The sequence below is a fragment of the Pipra filicauda genome, unplaced genomic scaffold (assembly GCF_003945595.2).
Source record: "Pipra filicauda isolate LSUMZ 115617 unplaced genomic scaffold, ASM394559v2 scaffold87_size3191425_pilon, whole genome shotgun sequence".
In the NCBI taxonomy this organism is placed as follows: domain Eukaryota; kingdom Metazoa; phylum Chordata; class Aves; order Passeriformes; family Pipridae; genus Pipra; species Pipra filicauda.
This window is the reverse complement of record NW_024105064.1, coordinates 156,018-177,407: the sequence shown is the minus strand read 5'-3', so window position 1 is coordinate 177,407 and position 21,390 is coordinate 156,018. Positions and strand designations below refer to the sequence as shown.

Below are 21,390 nucleotides of genomic sequence, written 5' to 3'. Positions count from 1 at the left end.
GCACCGGTAAAACCAACTATTTTTGTTGGTCGGTTCCCAGGTCTGTTGTCTGTTCCCAGAATTTTCTTAGTGAAATTTTAGACTGTGGGATGAAGAGCAGACTTGAATAGAACAGGAAGTTTTGGTTTCTGAGGGTTTTTCTTCAGAAATGAGGTTGGGTCTGGGTTAGAAAATGTACAGTGCTGCTTCTTTTAATGGGGATTACGATGAAGACTTCTGAATGGGAATTGAATTCTGTCTCTTAAAGCTTGGTGCTCGCAGCTCATCCCACTGGAGGCAGTGGGGAGAGACGTGTGCTGTGGGGGAATCCTGCTGGGAGAGTTGGGATTTCAGTCCTGGGATCTGTGCTCTTTTCCAGACGTGGAACACACCGGAGCCACGAGCGAGTTCTATGACAAGTTCACGATCCGCTACCACATCAGCACCATCTTCAAAAGCCTCTGGCAAAACATTGCTCACCATGGTACCTTTATGGAGGAGTTCAAGTGAGTAAGAGGTTGTGTCTAGCACTGCTCCCTGCCACCAGGCTGCTCGGGCAGGGACCTGAGGAGTCCCTGCCTTTGGGAATGGGTGATGCTGCTTTCCATTGTCCTGTACATGGCAACCCCTCCCAGTAGAACTGGAGTGTTTCTAAGCTGAGCTCTGGACACCACAATCACCTTGGCTTTGGGGAATGGGAGCGTTGTTGGAAATATTCAGTGCAGGAGTGTTGCTGGGGTTGCAGTCTGCTCTGCAGGCCCACCTGCTCTGCCGTGATACCTGTGTTTCGATGTTTTCAGCTCTGGGAAGCAGTTTGTTCGCTACATCAACATGCTGATAAATGACACAACTTTCTTGCTGGATGAGAGTCTGGAGTCCCTAAAACGTATCCATGAAGTGCAAGAGGAGATGAAGAATAAAGAGCAATGGGACCTGCTGCCCAGGGTGAACAGAGCTGTTTTTCAAAGTGCCCTTTACTTATTTTTAATTTTTTTAATACAAGACCATTAAAACCCACTTTTTAATAAGGGGCAGCACCAAAGAGCTGCTCGTGAGAAGCGGTTCTCGATGCTTTTTCTTGCTGCCAGTATGGCCGTGGTCACTCTGGATGACATTCTGCAGAAAACCATCATTCTGCCTGGTTATGTTGTGCCTGGCAAAGAGAGTGGTGTGAAGTGGAAATAGTGTAACGTTTCAAATTGCTGTGCACTTAATTCTAAGTGGAGAAACCGAGACTTTAACCTTCCTGAAGGAGGTTTGGGAAGATGCTCGCCAGTTGAATTGACTTCAAGGAGTAGAAGCTTTTATTTTGTTAAGGCATTGATCCTTGGTAGATTTGATGCAGACAATTATAGTCCTGTACCTCAGAGCTCGGCCTGATTAAACAATAATTGTGTGTGTTGACCCACCAATGTCGGGTATTTCTGTTTTAAGGTTATTGATTTTAAAAAAACAAACCAAAAAGTACAAAAAGAAAAGCTATAAAATCCTGTTTGTTGAACATATTCTGGTTTGCTCTTCTGAAGCCTTTCTTCCTGCCTGTGCCTACCAGCAAGGTAAAGCCATTACTGTAGTTACAAAATGAGCTGGTACATCATCTACAGATTGTTCCACCGGGGAGTGTTTATTATTTATGGTGGTGCATAAATTAGAGAGAACCTCATTTGACTCTCAGATCCCAAGCTGGTTTTGAAGTTATTGGCATTTGGATGGAGAGGAAGCATAACCCAGTTCTGCAGCTGTGAGGAGCAGTTAGAGAATGTAAACAGACTCAATAACCGTGGGGGCCTGTGATGCCATTTGCTTTCATCCTCTAGAGTTGCAGAATTCAGGAGGATTGGTGCAGACATTAGGACTGGGTAGTAAAAGCGAGCAGCTGTACCTTAGATTCAGAGGTGCCTCACATCTGTGTTTGAGTTGCTGCCTGTTCTCTTGCCTAGATGCCGTTGGCACTGTGGCTGTGAGGGGCTGTGGGTGCTGCTGGGGGAGCTGTGACCGCTCTGTGTTTGTTTGCAGGACCAGCAGCAGGCGCGGCAGTCGCAGCTGGCGCAGGACGAGCGCGTGTCCCGCTCATATCTCGCCCTGGCCACAGAAACTGTTGATATGTTCCATATCCTTACCAAGCAGGTCCAAAAGCCTTTTCTCAGACCTGTAAGTCCTTCTCAGGTTTAAGTTGGTTTCTTGCTTCTCTGACATCTCTGGATAATAACCTGGAAGTGTTTGGTAGCACTTTGTCTCCATTCTTTTCTCCTCCCCTTTCTCCAACTCATTAAAGCCTAGTTGCTGTTGATGTTATTTGATGTGAGAGCATCACCTGAGTCACTGGGATGGTGTCATCCTTCTAGGCAGAAGCTGTTTGCATGGCATTTCTTAATGGCAAACATGCATAAAGAGCAGACACTTCCTACAAGCCTACAAAGGAAAAGTGTATTGGTTAATAATTCCTGATCTTGCTGTGTGCAAATCCAGTGATAATCTTCACTGTCACTGCCTTCACACTTTGATCTCGTTTACTTTGCCTTTGTAGGAGCTTGGACCACGACTGGCTGCTATGTTGAACTTTAACTTACAGCAACTGTGTGGCCCCAAGTGCCGTGACCTGAAAGTCGAAAACCCAGAGAAATATGGGTTTGAACCAAAGAAGCTGTTGGACCAACTGACGGACATTTACCTGCAGCTGGATTGTGCTCGCTTTGCTAAAGCAATTGCTGATGATCAGGTGGGCTCCAGAAGGATGAGGGGAAGGGCAAAAGCACTGTGGACAAACAGGACTCTGCAGAATACCCTAGAAGTGTTTCATCTGTGTGCTGCCAGCCACTCTGTCTTCTACATCTGCAGTTTGTTTTCTTTCAGCAGATCGTCTCTGTTCGTATTCTGTCTGCTCGTTGTAGATGGATGTTCCCAGTGTTTTGCAAACTTATAAACATACATAAATATCTATAGCACTTCGCACACAGAGGAAATTTCCTGAGCTGCTTATTAGCTACAGCCTTGTCGTAAATTAGCAGAAGTACTTTGTCCCTTTGCAGATGGCACAGGGAGTTTTGACTCCCTCCCCCTTCCTCATCAAAACAGCTGGGACAAAGAGTCTCATTTAACACATCAAAGTTCATTAACAGTTTGCAAATTGTATCCCCTCTGATATCACTTTATTAAATGGCTGTGTAATAACCTGACAAAGCCCAGCATGAATGAGACAGTTAAGGACACCTTTGAACTCCTCATGGTACCATTAGCAGCAAGATAAGCTATTGCTCACCTCTGTGTCCTTGCAGAGTTGTCTCAACTACTGAATTACATCTGTCCATGCCTGTGTGTTAAAATACAAACTTTTCAAAATACAGAGGGGGGAAAAGTGTTGTCAGTGGCTCCTTGAAGCTCTAGAGGAAGCTGGTTTACAGCACAGGAGGCTGTGCTTGCATGTCTAGTGAGCAGCAGTACTGGGGTAACTCAAGATTTTCTGTAATTATTTAAGTTCTGATAATTGCAGATAATATCAGGAACACTTCTGAAACAGCCCTTATGCATCTGCATGTGTATAATGAGCATTCTGTGCATTTTGATGCTGGTCAGTATATGAGAAAGTGAGGGTGTTATCCATCATTCCTCCATGGCAGCCACAGCAAACACACACACTGACGTAGGGGCTCGAAAGAAAGAAGCCTGCGGGTGTGGGAACTGGAAAAAAGCCCCATTAACAAAGTGGCCCTTCAGAAAAAAGGAGTGGGGGGAGTGAGCAGTATCTTGGAAACTGTCAGTGACAGGAAAGAACCACCAAGGAAATGTGTGGCTGGTTAATGGCTGCTGGGATTGGGAGAACAAAACAAAACAAACAAAAAGTTGCTTGATCATGGCGGGGTCTCTCTAAAGCAATTTGAGCCGTGTCCCATTTGCAAATCCCAGCACGTTGGAGAGGGAATCTGCAAACGTTTCTGCAGCCCCGGGCATGTTGCCACAGCTCCGTTCTCTCTGCACTAGAAAGGAGTTTGGGTGGGCACTGTGTGTCCCGAGTGCTGAATGGCATTGCTTGGTGCCATGTGGGGGAGATGAAAGAAGTGAGGCTGCGTTGAACACTTCAAAAATCCCAAGGGAAACAGAAATCTGTGAGACTCACTGTGTTTTGTTTTGTCATGTAATTCAACCTTGCACTGCAGTGTAAATAGTGTTTTTTTATTAAAAGGTTTACATCAAAACACGGCACTGTGAAGTTAAAAGGAAACAGTGTCTGTAGAACAGAAGCAGCTACAAAAGTCCTTCCGTAACTCGATTTTTCACATGAGAGCAATGCTTGCTTTGTGGGAACTACAGGATATGCATTTGGTCTCTCTGGATATTCCTACTGCACCGGTTGGCAAATCTCCAGCATTTGCTCCCTCTGAGCTGCCTTACTATTTTTGCAACATCATGGGGTGGCTTTTCTGTTAGTTCTTCTTTGGATTAGGAGAAAGAATCACTTCTTTCCCAGTGCTGCCTTGCACATTAACAGAGAAATTAAGAAATTAAAAAAATTAATTCATTTTGTGCTGTGTTTGCAGCCAAGACTTGTGAGAACAATAATACAGACAGGAGAGTGGCAAGACAGATGTTTTGTGTGAGGAACAATCCTGATAATCATAGTCAGCCTCTCTGAGTGACTTCCTCATTTTCTTTAGGTGATGTTGCCTTTTTTTGGTCCTGAACAGTCCTACAGTGGTGATGACTAGTAAAAAAAAGAATCATAAGTGTACCCCAAAGTTGACCTTTTGGTGCTAGATGAAATGTTACCACATACTGCTTTTGAATCTGATGTAAGCTTGAGGTTTCATCGATCCCTTCTTCTGCAGTTTTAAAAGTGCATTAAAATATCTTCAGCATTTTTATGGCAGGTGAGGATCCTACAACTCAGCAAAGTTGTCTTTTTGTGCTTTGCTTTTAGAGGTCCTACAGTAAAGAGCTCTTTGAGGAGGTTATCTCCAAGATGAGAAAGGCTGGAATCAAGTCCACCATAGCAATAGAGAAATTCAAACTGCTGGCAGAGAAAGTGGAGGAAATTGTTGCCAAGAACGCCCGTGCAGAGATTGATTACAGCGATGCTCCGGATGAATTCAGAGGCAAGTGGAGTTTCCTAAATAGTGACTGTCTGGAAGAGGGATTTGGTTTGTTACTTCAATTCTAAATGTTAATAGAAACTTAGATATTATTTGTGAAGCCTTGCATCCTGCCCTATTACAGCTAGATAGGTAAGTAAATAGAGAGAGCTAAGAGTTCCTTTGTTTTTCCCTGGGATTGTCCAGTCCTAGCCATCCTTTGCTTACATGTACTTGAAAACGGTAAAAAACCCCCCCCAAATCTGAAAATCGGGTGAAAATAGCTAATGAGGAGACACCTGTGCCCTCAGATCCGCTCATGGACACCCTGATGACTGACCCTGTGAGGTTGCCATCCGGAACTATCATGGACAGGTCGATCATCCTGAGGCACCTGTTGAACTCATCCACTGATCCTTTCAATCGTCAGACGCTGACGGAAAACATGCTGGAACCAGGTACTGTGGAGCAGCTGGAACTGTGGGCTGGGGGAAGCGCTTTGTGGGCAGGTCTGTGCTTTCAGAGGACAGTGGTAGAGGCAACAGTTCTTTCATCTCAACTTGCACAGAAGAGTTCATTCCTTCTGCTTTCCCTTTTTCTATGGGGGGAAAAAACCCTCACAGCCCTTCATAACTACTGGGTGAGAAATGTTATGATATATAAATGAATCATTCACTTACCCAAAGCTGTGCAGAAACTGCATTGAGGGAGAAGACAACAGTAGTAGATAATCCTGATCAGGTCACTAGAGAAGAAATCTCCATTGATCATGAGGAGCTCTCTTGTAGTTGTATTACTAAGTAATTTAATCATTCTTTTTTCTTTTTTTTTACCCTATCAGTGCCAGAACTTAAAGAGCAAATCCAAGCCTGGATGAGAGACAAGCAGAATGACCATTAGGAACTCCCTTGCAGTGCACGCCAACAGCAGTGGGGAGAGCAGGGCGTGGGCTGTTGTGGCAGTAGTGGAGCAGAAACACTTGGAAGCTGTTATGGGATTAGCACGCCCACGGCACTGACTTCAGTAGTGACCAGGAGCATGTGGCCGAGGAGAAAAGCAGCTTAATTCTTGTACATATATTTAAGTGATAACGATGGTCAATAACATGGAGGACAAGCTAGGAAGTTGCTTATGTTACAAAACTGTCCTTCAATATGTCACATTTTGGAGTTTTTACAGCTGAATTATTTTAGCAAAGACGAATGGATCAGGGCAGCATCCCTTCAACCTTGTTTTTTACCGCCAGATATCCGTTAATTTGATTGTGGTTAGAACCTTGGACATTTTGCTGCTAAAGTAACTTTTTCCTCTTTCCCTCCCTTCTTTCTGTTCCACCCATCAAACCTGCACTGCTGTCTCTTTTTTTTTTTTTCTCTTTTTTTTTTTCTCTTTTTTTTTTTTTTGTAATGCAAAAAAAACCCCCAACAAACCCTGTGAAAATCAAAATCATTCCCCTGCCCTCAAAAGAACATATTCTGTGCGATAACTGTGCCTGCAACAAAGTGTTCATCTTGGGATCGTATTTTTATATTACACTCATCCGCCTATTTGGGTTTTAATTGGTGTTAGACACAAGGATCATTTCAAAAAAGCAAAGACTTCACACACGGATTTTGATTTCCATTCCTTTACGTTGATCAAGACGCTCTGGTATTTGTGAAAAGCCTCGAGATAGAAATATGTTAAAACAGCTGCCATGAATGAGATGCTTGGGAATACCAGGATTTCAGTGACTTTTAAACAAAAGAAATACATTCTTTCAATGCTGCAGATATGATATATGCTAACTGACAGTTCTGAGCCATTCGAGCTTGTCCACAGAGAGCAGATACTTTTATCCTTGGAGGCTGCAGTTTGGGGCAGGGGTCATTTTTTTTATGTTGCTACCAATTTGTATCCATGGCTTGGCCTTACCAAAGCAGAAAAGGGTGCAGGAAATGTAGAATTACATTTTTAAAAAAAAAAATGAAAAAAAAAAATATTCACAAACATTTTTGTATTACTGCCCCCTGCATATGATACTTGAATTTCCTTTTTAAAAAGGATTTGAAACCACAGTGTTTTAAAATTAAGTCTGAAAAAACAGGTTGTTTTTCTTTTATTTGTTTTTTCGCCGTGTCTTCTGTTCAATTCCTGACTCTCTTGAACTACAATAAATGATACACACTCGCACAGGATGTTTGCTGGGTCTTTCTTCGGGAGCGTGTCGGTGAAAATATAAAACATACAAATGGTTGGGTGGCTTTGTTCAGGTTTGCTGATATGGTTCAGGATTGGAGATAACTTAGTAAATTCTGTGTAAAATGTCTGTGCACACAGATACCAGCAATACTTTGAAGTCAGGAATGTTCCTGGCAGGTGCCACCGAGCACCTATTCATAGCGCTGGGACAGCTGCTGGCAGCTCCAGGGGGACTTTGGGGCAGGTTATATATAATCCAGGGTTCACCTCTGAGCTGTGCAATTAACTCTAAATTATTAAATGTGAAGATATAGTGTGGGGGGGGTTGGGGGTTTTTTGTTTGATTGATTGTGGGGGTTTTTTTCAGTGGTGCTTCCCCCTGCAGAGTGTGAACGTGTGTGTCTTTACTCCACGGGAGGAGGATTCCACAGCTGGTGTCTGCCTGGACTGCTGGAACAGTTTTATAATTATAACCTTGACTCCTTCCACAAACTCAAATCCCCCTCTTCTTCCCTCTTCAAAAGTCACAGAACAAAGCCTGCTCTGCTTTTACCTGCAGGCTGTCCCTCAGCACCCACACCCTGCCTGGATTCTGCTGTGCTGTGGGTGTGGTGAGCTGTGAGCTCTTCTTTGGGGAAGAGGGAATTTCTTTGTGTATAAAGAAAAACTCTTACATATTTCACTGTCCCCTCTTTATTAAGAATTATTGAAAGAAATCTCTAGAAACATCCCAAAATTTATTCTTTCTTTGATGGAGGGCAACTGTCCACGGTGTGTATTTGTATTTATTGGAGAATGATTGAACTGCTATGGTTTCACATTATGGCTTTTTTCCTGCATGTTAATATATATTATTTTTATTGACAGACTGTGAATGTGTTGGAAAGATGGAAGAAATGCTTTCTTCTCTAATTTTCTCCAGCTATTACCAATTAGACACACCAGCACCTTTGGTGAATAAGGAGCAGTCTAATAAAATGAGAAGAGCACAAGCAGAAGTAATCCAGCCTTAAATTAAAACCAGCTGGTTGCTTTAGTGTAGCCTGTACAGGGCTGGAGGTCTGCTGCTCTCTAAGAGTTCTTGATATTTTACATTTGAAATGTAACCAATAGCAAAGAGGTTTGTGAATTTAAATGTTTTACCAAGAATTCTGTATGGGTAGCTGTTTTCAATAAAATGAAAATTCTATATTTTTATTTTTTGACAGGAGGAAGTAGGAATATTTACCTTTGCTGTGGGATGTATTAACCAAGACAATGCCCTTCAGAATCCGAATTTATTCTGCCATTGTGTCAGGCTCTGACCTGAGGAGTATAAATAGCAAAGTGCATTACTGGAATGTTTTGTCTAATTATGGCACACATCTATCATTTGAAAATATGTCAATGCAGATATTGCACAAGACACAAAGGCTTGAAATAAGTGGCCCAAACAATTTTATCTGGAGAACTAGCATCGAGTATTTCAAAGGTGTGAGCTCAGACAAGTGCTTTCCCAAATTCAGCTCTCAGGGGCAGAATAATGGAATGTACTTTAACAGGAGCAGCTGGAAAGTGCCATTCTATTGCTCTCCAGGCACAAAAGTGAACCAAACCCCTCTCTTTCAGGGGACATTTGAGGAACTGAAAAGCAAAGCTGACGCCGGATTAAAAATAAATCTCCCACAAAAGCATATCAGTTGTGGGACAATTCTTAGTTTAATTAATTTAAATGCTACCTGCAGTTTTTTGTGATTTCCCTTCCCCATTAACATGTCATTTCCCTTCTTCAATCCAACTGTAACCTCACTACAATGCAGAGATATTGTGTTAGAGATCACAGAAACCATCAGTGGTCGAGTTACATTTGACACTGCCCTGTATCTGCAGAATATAAACATGTGAGCTGGGAATGGCTCATCCTGGGAATGGGTAACGTTATACAAATGTTGCAAAATGGGCTTCTCTCGGAAAATTTTAATATAAGATCGTATCACTGGTCTCTACTTGTGCTCCAGCTCCAGACTAGAAAAATTCCTGGGGCAAGTGCTGATGTTACAGCAATACAGTTCAGCACAATTGATTCTATTATATCACAATTTATACTTATGTAAGGGCACAATTTACATCTCTGTCAACTCTCCCCTGCTGGCAGCAAGGACAGCTAATGCTGTTTAATAGCAGGATGACAACCCTGCTGTCAGCCACCAACAGATTTACTCTACCAGCCCCCAGGAGCCTTGCTCTACAGCATAGCTCTCTTTTCCTTATCACTTACCTTAAACCTCCCCTCTTGCCTGTGTTTAAACAGACTTCCCTGTTTTAGGTAGCATTTGAGTAATCAACTATATTTCTTTGTACTAATAAATGCAAGAAATTACTACTTACTTTCATTTTTCTGGAATAATAATGCTCAAGAACATTTTTCTTGGGCTGGGGACCTTCGTTGTGTGACTTGTCTTGAAAAGGAGTATCCTAAATTCTAGATTTAAGCACACACCTGCTTACAGGGAATTGGATGTTTCTGCTCTTTTCAGGGTTGTGTGGTGGTGTCAGAAACATAAAAGGAGTAAGAATGGCCCCTTTCCTGTAAGGGACTTGACAAGAACTTCTTAAGCAGGATTCACAAAACAATGCAGTAGAATTCCACTTAAGTACGTTTTTTGATAATTCTAAATTACCCAAGGATACCTAATTTTCAAAAATGATACTGAGAAGGCCATTCTGATTAAATTGAGGTAAAATGCCGAATTCTATAATTAAAAAGGCATCACAACCAGTTAGAGGAATACTTGAGCACCTTTCTACTCTGTACTTGAATATTTAAGAGGCATTTTCCTCAGCTCCCTTCGCAGTGAGTGACCTCCCAGATGCCACACAGCACGTCCTGCCCCTTGCTGTTTCCCAACGTGTAACTTGATTTTCCCTGACTGTTTCTGGCAGATTTTTCGAGCCCCTGTGATCAAATAACTGAATTAACGTCCTGGAGCTGTTCTGGGTGAGCCCTCCCCAAACTTGGGCATGAGACTGATGCAGGAACTGCTGTTCCTAGGAGACACTACACAAACTTTGCTGAAGGAAAATGAATCACAGTGTCTGTTGCCACGGAGGGTTACAGCACACGCCCGGTATTTGAACAGTTTGCAGGGGATTTTAAAACAGGGTTTGGGGTTTTTTCAGGCGTTTTTGCCTTTTTTTTTTCCCCAGGGAATATATAGCTGACCTAATTCTGCACAGCCCCAGGTGGAAGTTAGCACAGTTACACCACTTTAAAAACACCATTAAATCATCTTTTCTCTCCGTAGGAAGTATTCCAAAGTTCAAATGATGGTATGTATTTTCTAGGACAGAGGAAAGCCACCTATTTTTGATTTGTTGGTTCTGTGGCAATATTTCCCTAAAACCTCTGTTCAGCCATGGATTGTTTGGCTTTTGCATTTGTTGGTGTAACTGCAGATGAGGCTGGCAAGGGGAAATAGTCACTTTTCACCAAACAAACTAACACATTCTCCCAAAAATCTGAAATTTGAGGGACACAGTGTAGATTAACACAGCAAATAGCCAGGAGCCTGTGAACAAAAATAAACCTTGTTCTGAAACCACAAATCCCAGGTCCTGAATGTTCTCCACAGCTTAAATCCAATTCGTACGTGATGATATATGAAAAATATGTAATTAAAGTATTTCATATAATGTGTTCTTTTTCAAAATGCTTAAATACTTAAGCCTATTTCTAACAGGAGAAATTCTCAAAGTGCTACTGGAATGGAAGAACTTTACAGCTAATAATTGCCACAAAAATAAAAATTTACTATGAGAATATGCATGAAATTATGGAAAGTATGAGAGTTAATACAGCACTACTGACTAAATGTAATCATTTACTTAAAAATACAGTAGGAGCTCTACAAATATAATTCAGGCTGCTCAAAAAAGAGTTTTGAACAGGAGGGGAGGGGATAATTAATCCCTCCCCTCAGAGCTACAAGCCTTAGGCCTAGTTTAGGACTCCAAATCCCACTGAACCACACTGAACTCGGGGGCTGGGGAATTCGCTCCCTCAGACCCCGCGTTCCTGCAGCGCCCACCCACTTCGGGCAGTCGAGGCGGGGGCGCCAACCAGCGTCACATCACACCGTAACCCTGCTTTTTTCAGGCACAAGTGCCCGTTTCTCCGCACATTACGCCGTATCCCTGCTTTTTTTAGCTAGAAGCGCCCGCTTCCCCTCGCATCTCTGGGAACGCCGCGCGTCACCCTCACGCGCGCAGGGACACACCGCGACGGGGCGGTGCAGCGTCCGGGGGAGGGGCGCGGAGGGATCCGCTCGGGGGGCGGTGCCGCTGCGGTCGGGCCGTGATTGAGGCGCGGCGCTGTCAGGCTGTGATTGACAGCTCAGGGGGCGGGCTGTCGCCGGCTCCTCGCCGTACCATTGGCGGGTTGCGGCGCGGTGGGCGGGGCGGCGTGCGGTGATTGGCGGAGCGGGCGGCATCCCCCCCGCGGGGCGGGCGCGCAGTCCGCGGCCGCTCAGTGCGGGAGCGGCGCTGAGGCGAGCGCGGCGCCCGTTCCTCCCGGCGCGGCTTCGCTCTCCCTCCTCCCCTTTCTCCCCTCCCTCCTTCCCTCCCTCGCCCTTCCCGCTCCCTTTCCCGGCGGCGGGGGGGGTTCTCCCGGCCTCGGTGGAGGCGGCGATGGGGATGGCCGGGTTCTTGTCGTTGCGCTGCCGCGCCGGCTGCTGACCCCGCACCGCCCGCGTCTCCCGCGGACACCCCGCGCCAGGTGAGGGGGGCGCGGGGGCCGGAGCGGGGCGGGGGTGGGCGATGCCGTAATGCGGAGGGGGAGGCGGCGGGGCCGCCGTACGCAGCTGTGGGGCCCCGCGGAGGGATGGAGCGGGGAGCGGGGGAAGGGTGGATAGATGGATGGGTGGATGGATGGAGGGATGGATGGATGCGGAGCTGTCAGGGCAGCGACGCAAGGGCGTGGGGCCCCGCTCGGCCTTGTCATCTGCCCGACGCATCTCCGTCCCCCGGGACGCTTCCTTCTTTCCCTCCCTTCCCTCCCTTCCCTTTCCTTCCTTTTCCCCCGGGCGGCCGCTCCCCGGCCTTTCCCTCGGCCGATCCCTCCCGCCGTGCCGCGTTCCACCGTCCTTCTTCCCCCCGTTTCCAGCTGGGATGAGACGGAGGCGACAGTCGCCGGTGCAGGGAGGGGGAGGCACAGCCCTTCCTCCAGCTGGAGATGCGGGAATGTGAAAGGCCGGTGTTTTCCAGGCCGGTTTTTTGCGGCCCTGCGAGCGGCGGGTCCGCGGCCGGGCTGGGCACGGCACAATTCCCGAGGCAGCCATGTTGGGAGGATGAGCCGACAATCCCGGGAGCGCGCGGGGAGGCAGGAGAAGGGAGGGAGGGATGGAGGGATGGAGGGATGGAGGGATGGATGGAGGGATGGATGACAGGCCTGGCGGATTTGGGGTCGTTGGCAGAACGCGGGTGTTCAGTTGAGGGCGGAGAATTCGCCAGAAGCGGGTGATGGATTTACAGCTGTTTTCCGGAATGGAAAAAATGCGTTCGTACCAGATTTAAAAGGATGTTTCTCCTCACTTCCAGCGCCGCCTTAGCTCAGTTCTTTCTGCTGTTGCACAATGCGGTGTCGGCGTGTTGGTAAATAGCCATGTGTTCATGTGATCGGGTTTCAGGGCATCGCCAAGTTCTGCAGCACAGTTTGGTCTGGCATCTTCACCTGGTCCAAAGATAGCAGAGCGTGGCGTGAGTTCAGCTCAGGGATCACAGTGTCATCACTGAGCCTCAGAGCAGGACCTAAAATTGGCTTGGCTGTGGACCTCTTGTTCCTAAACCTCTGCTGCCCTGAACAGCTGTTTTGCTAACTTTCCACATACTAATCCCTGGGCTCGGTTTATTTCTTTAGAGCTGTTGTACTGATTAAGTTAAGCGGTTTTTTTGTTTAAAAGTTAGCACAGTCTCTGGTAGGCGAACCCTGTGCAAATATGACACAGTGGGTGGTTATTGTAAATAAAAGTGATTCTTCTTCATTTGTGATATATAGTGGGTTTTTTTATTTTTATTTGAGTGTAGAGATACAGATTCTGAACATTGCGACAAGCTCAAAGTGGTTGCAAAAGCAAACTTCTCTGAACATATAAATAATAATTTGACTCTAAATCCCTACTCAGCTTGTAACTTTACTTAAAAAAAAACACCAATATGTTTGTATTTTGACACTGCATAAAAACTGATTTGCCTAAACTTTCAAATACATCCAAGGATCCAAGTCTTAATGTTTCTTCAAATATTTGTGTGAAAGTCCAAATCTAGTTGAGCCTGTGAAGGGTGATTGATCAACACAATTAGGTTTGTCAGCTCGAATACCAGTAAACAGACAAGATACTTAAATGATTTGTTTAATGACACACATTAATATTAAAATCTCACTGTGTGATTTGCAGGGTGGATATCTTTTAATCACAGTTTAAAATAAGTGTGAAACCAGAGTGTAGGATTTGCCTTTGTGCTGATGGAGCTCCCCAAACACCTCGAATATCATCTGCCACCTGTTTTGGAGCCAGTGGAGTGTCACGTCAAAGCCTTCCTTACGCAGGCAATTCCCTGCCTGGTTCCTGATTGGATTCGTACAGACAGAACATTAAAAGAGACACAGCTCACAGACTCTTTCCAAGACATTAGGGGAATGATTCATTCCAGCATGGATGGCAGCCTTCTGAGCCTGTAATGAACATTAAAAAAAAAAAAAGCTGTCTTTTATGAATATTGTTCTTCTAAATCTGTGCCACAGACTGAATTGCATATTTTGGTTTGCTCTTTTTCAAGTTGTGTCTCCGCTCTGTAGTCAGCATTTTGTAATGGGAAGTGATACTACTGGGAACTGTGAACCTCGAAAAACCAGTTGCAATTTATTGTCTGTGATGCTCTGCAACTTGGGCTCATTTTCCCTTATTTTATCAATCTGTACATTGAGGGCAATGCTGCCTTTATAAAACATTACAACCACTTAAAGTTGCTGATAAGTGGAAAAAACCCTCAAACCCCCAACAGCTGAAACGTATGGGAAGCTTGGCAAAATATAATGGTTTTGGTGAATTTTCTTATTAAGGAAAATTAAACTTTGCACAGTGAATTGGTCTTCATAACATCTGAAATCCATGTGCAACTACAAGTAGGCATTTTGCTTACTTCAGCTATGAAAAACAGCAGAGTTGAGAAGAAAGGAGATTTAAAATTACACCACTTTAATTTTCCATCAGCACAAAAGTTAGAGTTGGGAAAAGCTGGTAATTGCAGAAGGCTAGCAGTTAAATTTTCATGGTGTTGTAGGTGATTTTGTGACCTGCTCTGTGAGAATTTCTTCACAGCCGTGTTTCAAACAAGGCTGTCATTTGGCTGGTGCATATGGAGGCTCTGGAGGTGTGATTTTCATGCTTTCTTATTGTGAATATGATGTTCAGAGGTACTTGAGAACATATATTTTAAAGCAGATGATTCTTTGATCCCACCCTCTGTTTGGCAGTTTCCTAGTTACCTGCAGAAGTTCGTGCAGTGTTCTGAGGGGTAGTTCTGTGAAAACATCAGAAAAAAGTCTTCCTGGGACTCTGCATTACGAAGGGGAAACAATCCCTGCGTTTCATAAACAATATTATAAGAACACGTTGGTTAAAGTAAATTGTGTCACCGTGAACTTGATAAAAAAGGACATTTTGCACTCGATTTTTGAAACTGTATTTCGGAAACAGGATGCTGAGTGGCCATGTACAGTAACATTCCTGTTTCCAGCAGCAGTGTCCAGGGTCAGTTGGATAATAGCTCTGGGCTGTGTCAGGATTAACCCTGTCACTTGGCTTTGGTGTGAGGGCACAGGTACTTATGCAAGGGTCCTGTTAGGGAGGGAGGGCGAAAATCCACACAGGGGATATTCCAGAGGAAAGTTTATAATGGAGCTGCAACTTTGATACTTTGTTGTACATGAAAGGAACCTCGGAGCAAAGGGAATGGAGCAGTGCTCCAAAACAGCCTGGAATCTTTGAGCACCACGGGAATTCATTCCCATCAGTTCTCTGCTCTGTTCTGTGTTTAGTTTTTTCAGTGAAACTTCTTAAAATTCCATCCCAACCCAAAGCTGACTGTGTGTCTGCCTCATTAATCATTGTTCTACCAGTTTGCTGTACTGCTGGCATTGAGATTCACTTGGCTTGCTCCTAAAGACATTCTTCTAGTCTGGTGAGATACCTCAGGTACCTCCTGAAATAAAGAATGCTTTAAATTACTCCTACTTGCTGGAGTAATTTAATGTCTCCCTTCACCATGTGATGGCATTAATGAAGCAATGCAATTTTATTAAAAACTTCTTGTGCTGTGTGCAGATGTGCCATAACTTGACTTAAGCACGTATGAGTATTTTTACCAGCTGCAGAACTTACTTTAGAGCTGAAATGCTTCCACTTTAGATCTTCTGGTAAGTTTTGTACTTCTGTGGCACTGTGATCAGAACCCTGAAATGAGCAGTCCACTGGGTGTGTGGTGCATGGATAACCAGAAAAGGAGATGTCAGGATTTCTGGGCCACATGTGATGACTTGTGCAGGGTCGAGCTCTGCCCCTGGTGACTCAGGTTCCAGATAGAAGTGACTGCACTGAACCAGAGCAAGGATTCACCCAGCCCTGAGTCCTGTCTTCAGCAGTGCCCATAGCAGATATTTAGAATATAAGGGTAAACCAACGATGGGATTGTGTTTCCTCACTGTAGTCTTCCAGGTTGTGAGTGTCTGTGCCATGGAGGCTTTCCTAGCCAAGGGGAGCAGCTTTCTAGTAGGCCTTGATGACTTTCTCTGAATCTACCTTCCTCCTTTTTGAGGCAGTTTCACTTTAGTAATCACAACATCCTGTGGCAAGAAGTGAAACTTCTGAATTGTTGACTGACTGAAAAACCTTGTTCTGATGGAAGAGGCTGGTCGAGGAAAATACAACCAAATCAATCTTTATTAACCCTGTGTTTGAATAGTGGCTGTCAGGGATAGTTTGGTGCAACTAAAGTGCTCCATCATTTGGATGTGGTGGGATTAGAACAAGGATTTTGATAATGAAGATGAATTTAATGGTGAACATTTGTCTGAAGATGGATAGTAATATTTACCCCGAAGGCAATAATTCTTGATTCCTCTTCTTCCTTACAGCGTGTCCTTTAATCAGTAGATAGACAAGTAGTTGTTGAGTTGTTATTTCCTTTGAGAAGAGGACTTTCCCAGGACTGCAAAGGGTTCTTTAAGGGTACACCCTTTTCTCTGGAGTCATGTGCATTGAAAGGCAGTGTGATATGGCCCATGACCCTTGTGGCAGTTTGAATGTTGTTGCTAATGCACTGGGCAGCCAGGGAACCTGGGGATGGGGTTTATGGTCCTGCCTCCTGCTGAAATCCAAGTAGCTGCGTCTTTACTGCTAAAATTATCTTTGTTAGGTTAAGCCTCACATATGTTGCAACCAGATCTTTATTTTGGTGCTGGCATCCCTACTTTCTGGGAAGAAAACCAAGTATTGAAAACAAATATTTGTACGCTTGAAAAGAACTGCCTCAGGTGGCAGAAACTTTTGACTGGGGGGCCAGTGAGCGGGTGCTGATAGTTGTGTTTCCAGTTCTGGCTTTGAGGTGACACCTTTTAGGGGGGGTCAGGGAGGGCGATCGCAGAGCAGAAACTGAAGTTATCAAATAACTTAGAACTTTCCTCATTTAATCAACGTCTTGAATGCAACAGCTGCAAATAACTAAATGATGTTTTTCTCTCTAGAAAACACCAACAAGGATAACTTGAAAGGCTGTTGAGCACTTCCAATCCCTTGACTGTGCCACGAGCAGCCAGGATGTCGGGGGCCTCAGTGAAGGTGGCTGTCCGGGTCCGGCCCTTCAACTCCCGGGAAACCAGCAAGGAGTCCAAATGTATCATCCAGATGCAAGGCAATTCAACCAGTAAGTTTATTTGAAGCTTCTAAGGGAGTCTTTCTTTCTCCCCACATTTCCTGCGTGATTCTTTTCTTTCTGTCAGGCTGAGTGCTGTGTGCATTTGTATCATCTGGAATTAATCTTTTGGGGATTCTGCTTTTCTGAGGTTGTCATTACAAATTGGATTGTCTCTGAATTTGACTAGAAAGTCTAAATCATGAATATCTCGATTTTGATGCTGTTATTTAAGGTGTTTGCTTGTGGTGAGCTGGAAATTCTACAGAAATATTAGAATACTGAAGTGAAAACCTTTTTGTTGACTTCAGTGTGTGGGAATATCATGTGAACTGACAGATACAGGGATACAATGCAGAGCACCACATGATAATTGTGGTGTAAGTCCTGCTTGGGTCTTGTGCTTTAGTTCTTGGTGTGCTTGTTCTGCAGTCTGTGCCTGTGATTATGAACATAATTTGAGTGAGAAAGCTGAGGGGAAAAGGATATCAAGTTTTATGCTTTCCAGAGTAGGTGTCTAAATGACAGCAAAATAACAGACTACAAAAACTCATCTTCTTTCCTAGCCTATTAGAAGTGTTAGGCTTCTTAAATAATTATTGTGGGTCTAATTTGGAGGGGAAGACTGTTCTGTGGGAAACTGAGTACGGGCACACCTGTTTTGTTGTTTGGTTGGTTGTATTTACATAGCTGAAGTCAGGGCAGTATTGACAGCATTTACAGTTCCTCATGTGCAGCCCAACAGCTCTGCCTCTCCACTGCTCTTCTTGGGGGAGTTTGTCATTGTTGGGTAATCAAGTAGAGTCATCTTGTCTGCAGCTGTAGGAAGCAGCACTCCAAGAGCACTGAGTTATTTTGCTGTCTGATTACTGGAGTATTTACTCCTGCCTGGTAACACAAAGGAGGTTTCACACAGGCCTCTCCCTTTTTTTTTAGCCAAGGTTGTACATCTGCCTGCTTCTGCCATGGCATTTTAAGTCCTGGTTGTGATCACTTAAATTATATACAGTGTTTATGATTTCGTCGGAAAACAGGTGTCATACAGAAGAGAGCTTGTTTTTTAGTGTAATAAACTCTTATCTTCAGACCTTCTGTGAAATACTACCTGAAGAAACTTTTTTGGGGTTGGATTTCAGAGTTTGGTTGTAAGATAGGGGTGGGAGGGGGACGTTTGAAGTCACCTCATGTAGAACAGGTGCTTGTATCCCATGATTGGATCCCAGTGTAGAATGGGAGAACTGCAGACTCCATCAGAGGCCATTTGTTATGGAAATGCCACCAGCTCTGGGCTCCAGCAGCACCACTGGGTGCCTCTGTAAGAGCTTTTCTTGCTGCAGTCATCACAGCAATCATTTTAGGTGCTTGAGGTGTCTGAATTCCAGGAGCCTGTGGAAACACCTTGTTTGTGGTGGAACAACAAGGGTGACAAGTCAATCTCTGGCAATTTGTTTGTCTGAGTTTGAGATGTGGTGTAGACCAAAGACACTGGTTCTGCTTCTGGGTCCTAGAGCTGCACCACAGTGACACATTGGGAATGCATCAGCTTTCAAAAGGAGAAAAGTACTTCCTGATTTACCTAGTTGGCAGTTTCTTTGCAGTTTTGAATCTGTTTTGGGCTCTGGAAATGTTCTGATCTGCAGCCTTCTGTTTGAGCCCTGTGGCTGTGACACAGACTGGCTGATGTGACAGATGGTCAGGTTGAAGTCATTGGAGCCCTTACAGACTGTGGGAAAGGAATCACCAATTGCAATAGTTACACCTTGTTGCAGTCTGGGGGGTATTTTTTACCTGTATTTCCCTCTTAGAGGAGAAACACAAGAAAACAATAGACAGAGGAGTAGTTTGAGCAGAAGAGGATTGTATAATAAAGGATATGAATAAGGCATTGTTTGATGGGGGAAAAAAACCTGAGCAGAAATCTTTGCTTCAAAGAATCTTCCCAACAAAGTTGTCTGACACATGTAACTTCAAGCTGAAATTCTTCTGGTAAGCTTTTGGGCTACGTGGAAGATTTGGGGGCACAAGTGCTGTTGCTATTTCTGCCAAAAATTCTTTCGTTTTCACGGTCCTCAGTTTTTTGCAACCTCACAGTTGTGTTATTGAACTCCTCATGATTAAGGGCTGAACTTGTTGACCAAAACCCGAGCACATAAAGGGACATTAGTGTATCTGAGACTCATATCTGATGAAGCAATTTGAAAATAGAGGGAATGCAATAGTAATTGTGGGCTGGGTTCCTGCTTCATACCTTCGGATGTGCTGACAAAATAATGGAGGCTCAGATATCTTGCCCCTGACAAGGTTATTTTGTCATTTGGGCACTAATCAGGTTGACAGGAGGCAAATCTGAGAGGCTGGTGGTATGCTGAGTAGTGACTATTTTAGGCCTCCAAGACAGTTAAAGTTCCCTTATCTTGGAATTAAAGCCTAATGGACTATTGTGATACGGGATTGATGAGACTCTGTGAAGTCTGATAGCTAAGAAGGGATTTTGGCTGTTACTTGAACTTTAATTCTGTGGATATTGACTGGCCAAGCTATTCTACAAATCCTTTGTGAGTCCTGAGTTTAAACTTTGTCCAAGTCTGAGTTTTGTGAATGTGTTGGCAGAGACCAAAGCATTGGGGTGAAAGTGAGGCAAAGTGCTCAGGATTTTGTTCAGGAAACAGTACAAAGATACAGATAATGAAATGTGTCACAGGGGTTCTCTATTTATGCACCATTTTTAATGACTATAAAAAAAGGAGTGTTTTTTGACATCCATAATAACAAAGTATGTTCTTGAAGTCAGAATGCCACGGGGGTTGCTGCCTGACATGCTGCTTTTGTTTGGCAGTTTTTGTGTGAGTTTGGCTGTTTACAGCTTTTGGGCTTGCCTGTCATTCACGGTGTTCTTGCCAGCAAAGCAAAACATCCTCCTGGCTCAGAAAGCTTACACTCAGTTTTGTTACACAGCTTAACTTTGCCTTAGAAGCAAAACAACGTGATTTTGTTGTGGGCTCCTACAGAATGTACTTGTTATCCTGTCCACCTTTAGTGGTATTTCCTCGTAGGAGATCAAGGCCTGTAGTCAACATCTCTATAATTTCTCAGTGTTTAAAAATGACAGTGGAGCTGAATACAGTTCTATATATGTCTTAATCTCAGAAAAAGAGAGTTCTTACAAAGGCTTTTAACCCATAATGTTTAAGGACACTGCCTGGGAGTAATTGGGACTTCTCTTTTTCTGCTGGAAGGAGGCAAAATATGGCAATTTTGAAACCAGTCCTTGAAACACAATATTCGTCTACTCTTCTAACATGACAAAAGTAAGGGGTTTTTTTCCCTTTGTGGTTGCAAAGGCATTGATCTGTAATGCAGCACCTTGCACCCAGAGAATTGCCAGTCTTTCTGTTTCAAAATCCACGTTGCAAAGCTGAGATTGTGCAGCCCAGCTGGAGTCACATGTGCTGACTGCATTTAGGGGCTGGAATTTGGCAGGAGGCCTGTGCTGCTCAGCTCAGATCTCATTGCAGATGGGATCCGTTGGAATGATGCTGCCAGGAGTTCTTCAGTGGACATGGGAGAAGTGGGGGTGGGAGAAGGGAAGCTAATGGAGGAATTCTTAAAGACAGGAGAAATTAGAAGCTGCAAAATTCTGCTATTTAAGTTAAACTGAGAATGCAAAATACTTTCCAAAGAAGAGGTAATGCCACCATCAAATTAGTGACTAAAAAACTATAGCAAAACAGTAACTGAGTGGGATTAGTTTAAGAAAAGGCCATCTTTTTTTATAATTATCACTTAGAAACCACCTTAAGAAACATAAGGTTTATTTTCAAAAGTACCTGCTCTGCAAGTGGATTCAATTGACTGAAATGCTTTGTTTTCATTTGGAGTTCTGTTCTGAGAGGATGTTCCTTAAATTACTGAATAGTTGATTTTTTGTGGCCAAACGCCCGAGTAGCTTTTTGAAATTAATAATATAAGAATAGTTTGGTTTAGAGTCATGGTTTTCAGCATGAGTATGTTTTGTCTTTTAACTCCTGCTTTTTCCCATTTTTCTTGAGAATGATTTCCACCAATGCACCCTCCCCACAAGGTATTAATTACTTATTGCCTGTCCAGTTAATTAATTGCTGTTTTTGTGGTGAGTGGGAGAAAGATTCTGCTGTGTAAGAGTTGGGGTGAAAGCTGAGCTATAGATCTGAGAGTGTTTTGTGTGTCAGTAGTTCTCGTG

At 44.0% G+C, this 21,390-nt stretch overlaps 2 protein-coding genes and 1 long non-coding RNA gene across 14 annotated transcripts in view; 2 read left to right on the top strand and 1 right to left on the bottom strand.

Annotated features, from left to right (window-relative positions):
• Positions 1-7,217, top strand: part of UBE4B (ubiquitination factor E4B) — a 38,869-nt gene extending 31,652 nt beyond the window's left edge. For 2 of the 3 annotated variants that reach the window (XM_027730922.2, XM_027730924.2), the window contains 7 exons: positions 359-485; positions 780-924; positions 1,996-2,130; positions 2,507-2,698; positions 4,895-5,069; positions 5,357-5,503; positions 5,887-7,217. In XM_027730922.2, the coding sequence (XP_027586723.1) occupies positions 359-485; positions 780-924; positions 1,996-2,130; positions 2,507-2,698; positions 4,895-5,069; positions 5,357-5,503; positions 5,887-5,945 (980 nt within the window). In that variant the 3' untranslated portion in view covers positions 5,946-7,217. The remainder of the gene's footprint in view (positions 1-358; positions 486-779; positions 925-1,995; positions 2,131-2,506; positions 2,699-4,894; positions 5,070-5,356; positions 5,504-5,886) is intronic. The other variant, XR_005567088.1, reaches the window with a different exon arrangement.
• LOC120325203 lies at positions 4,129-6,407 on the bottom strand. Its single transcript, XR_005567089.1, has 2 exons — positions 5,726-6,407; positions 4,129-5,098 (listed from the first exon to the last, which is right to left on the bottom strand). It is a non-coding gene; the product is annotated as an uncharacterized LOC120325203 (long non-coding RNA).
• A 4,552-nt stretch (positions 7,218-11,769) lies between the features above and the next one.
• KIF1B (kinesin family member 1B) overlaps positions 11,770-21,390 on the top strand; it is an 86,485-nt gene continuing 76,864 nt past the window's right edge. For 9 of the 10 annotated variants that reach the window (XM_027730917.2, XM_027730914.2, XM_027730911.2 and 6 more), the window contains exons 1-2: positions 11,778-11,979; positions 17,005-17,183. In XM_027730917.2, the coding sequence (XP_027586718.1) occupies positions 17,078-17,183 (106 nt within the window). In that variant the 5' untranslated portion in view covers positions 11,778-11,979; positions 17,005-17,077. Of the gene's footprint in view, positions 11,980-17,004; positions 17,184-21,390 lie in introns of all 10 variants that reach the window. The other variant, XM_027730919.2, reaches the window with a different exon arrangement.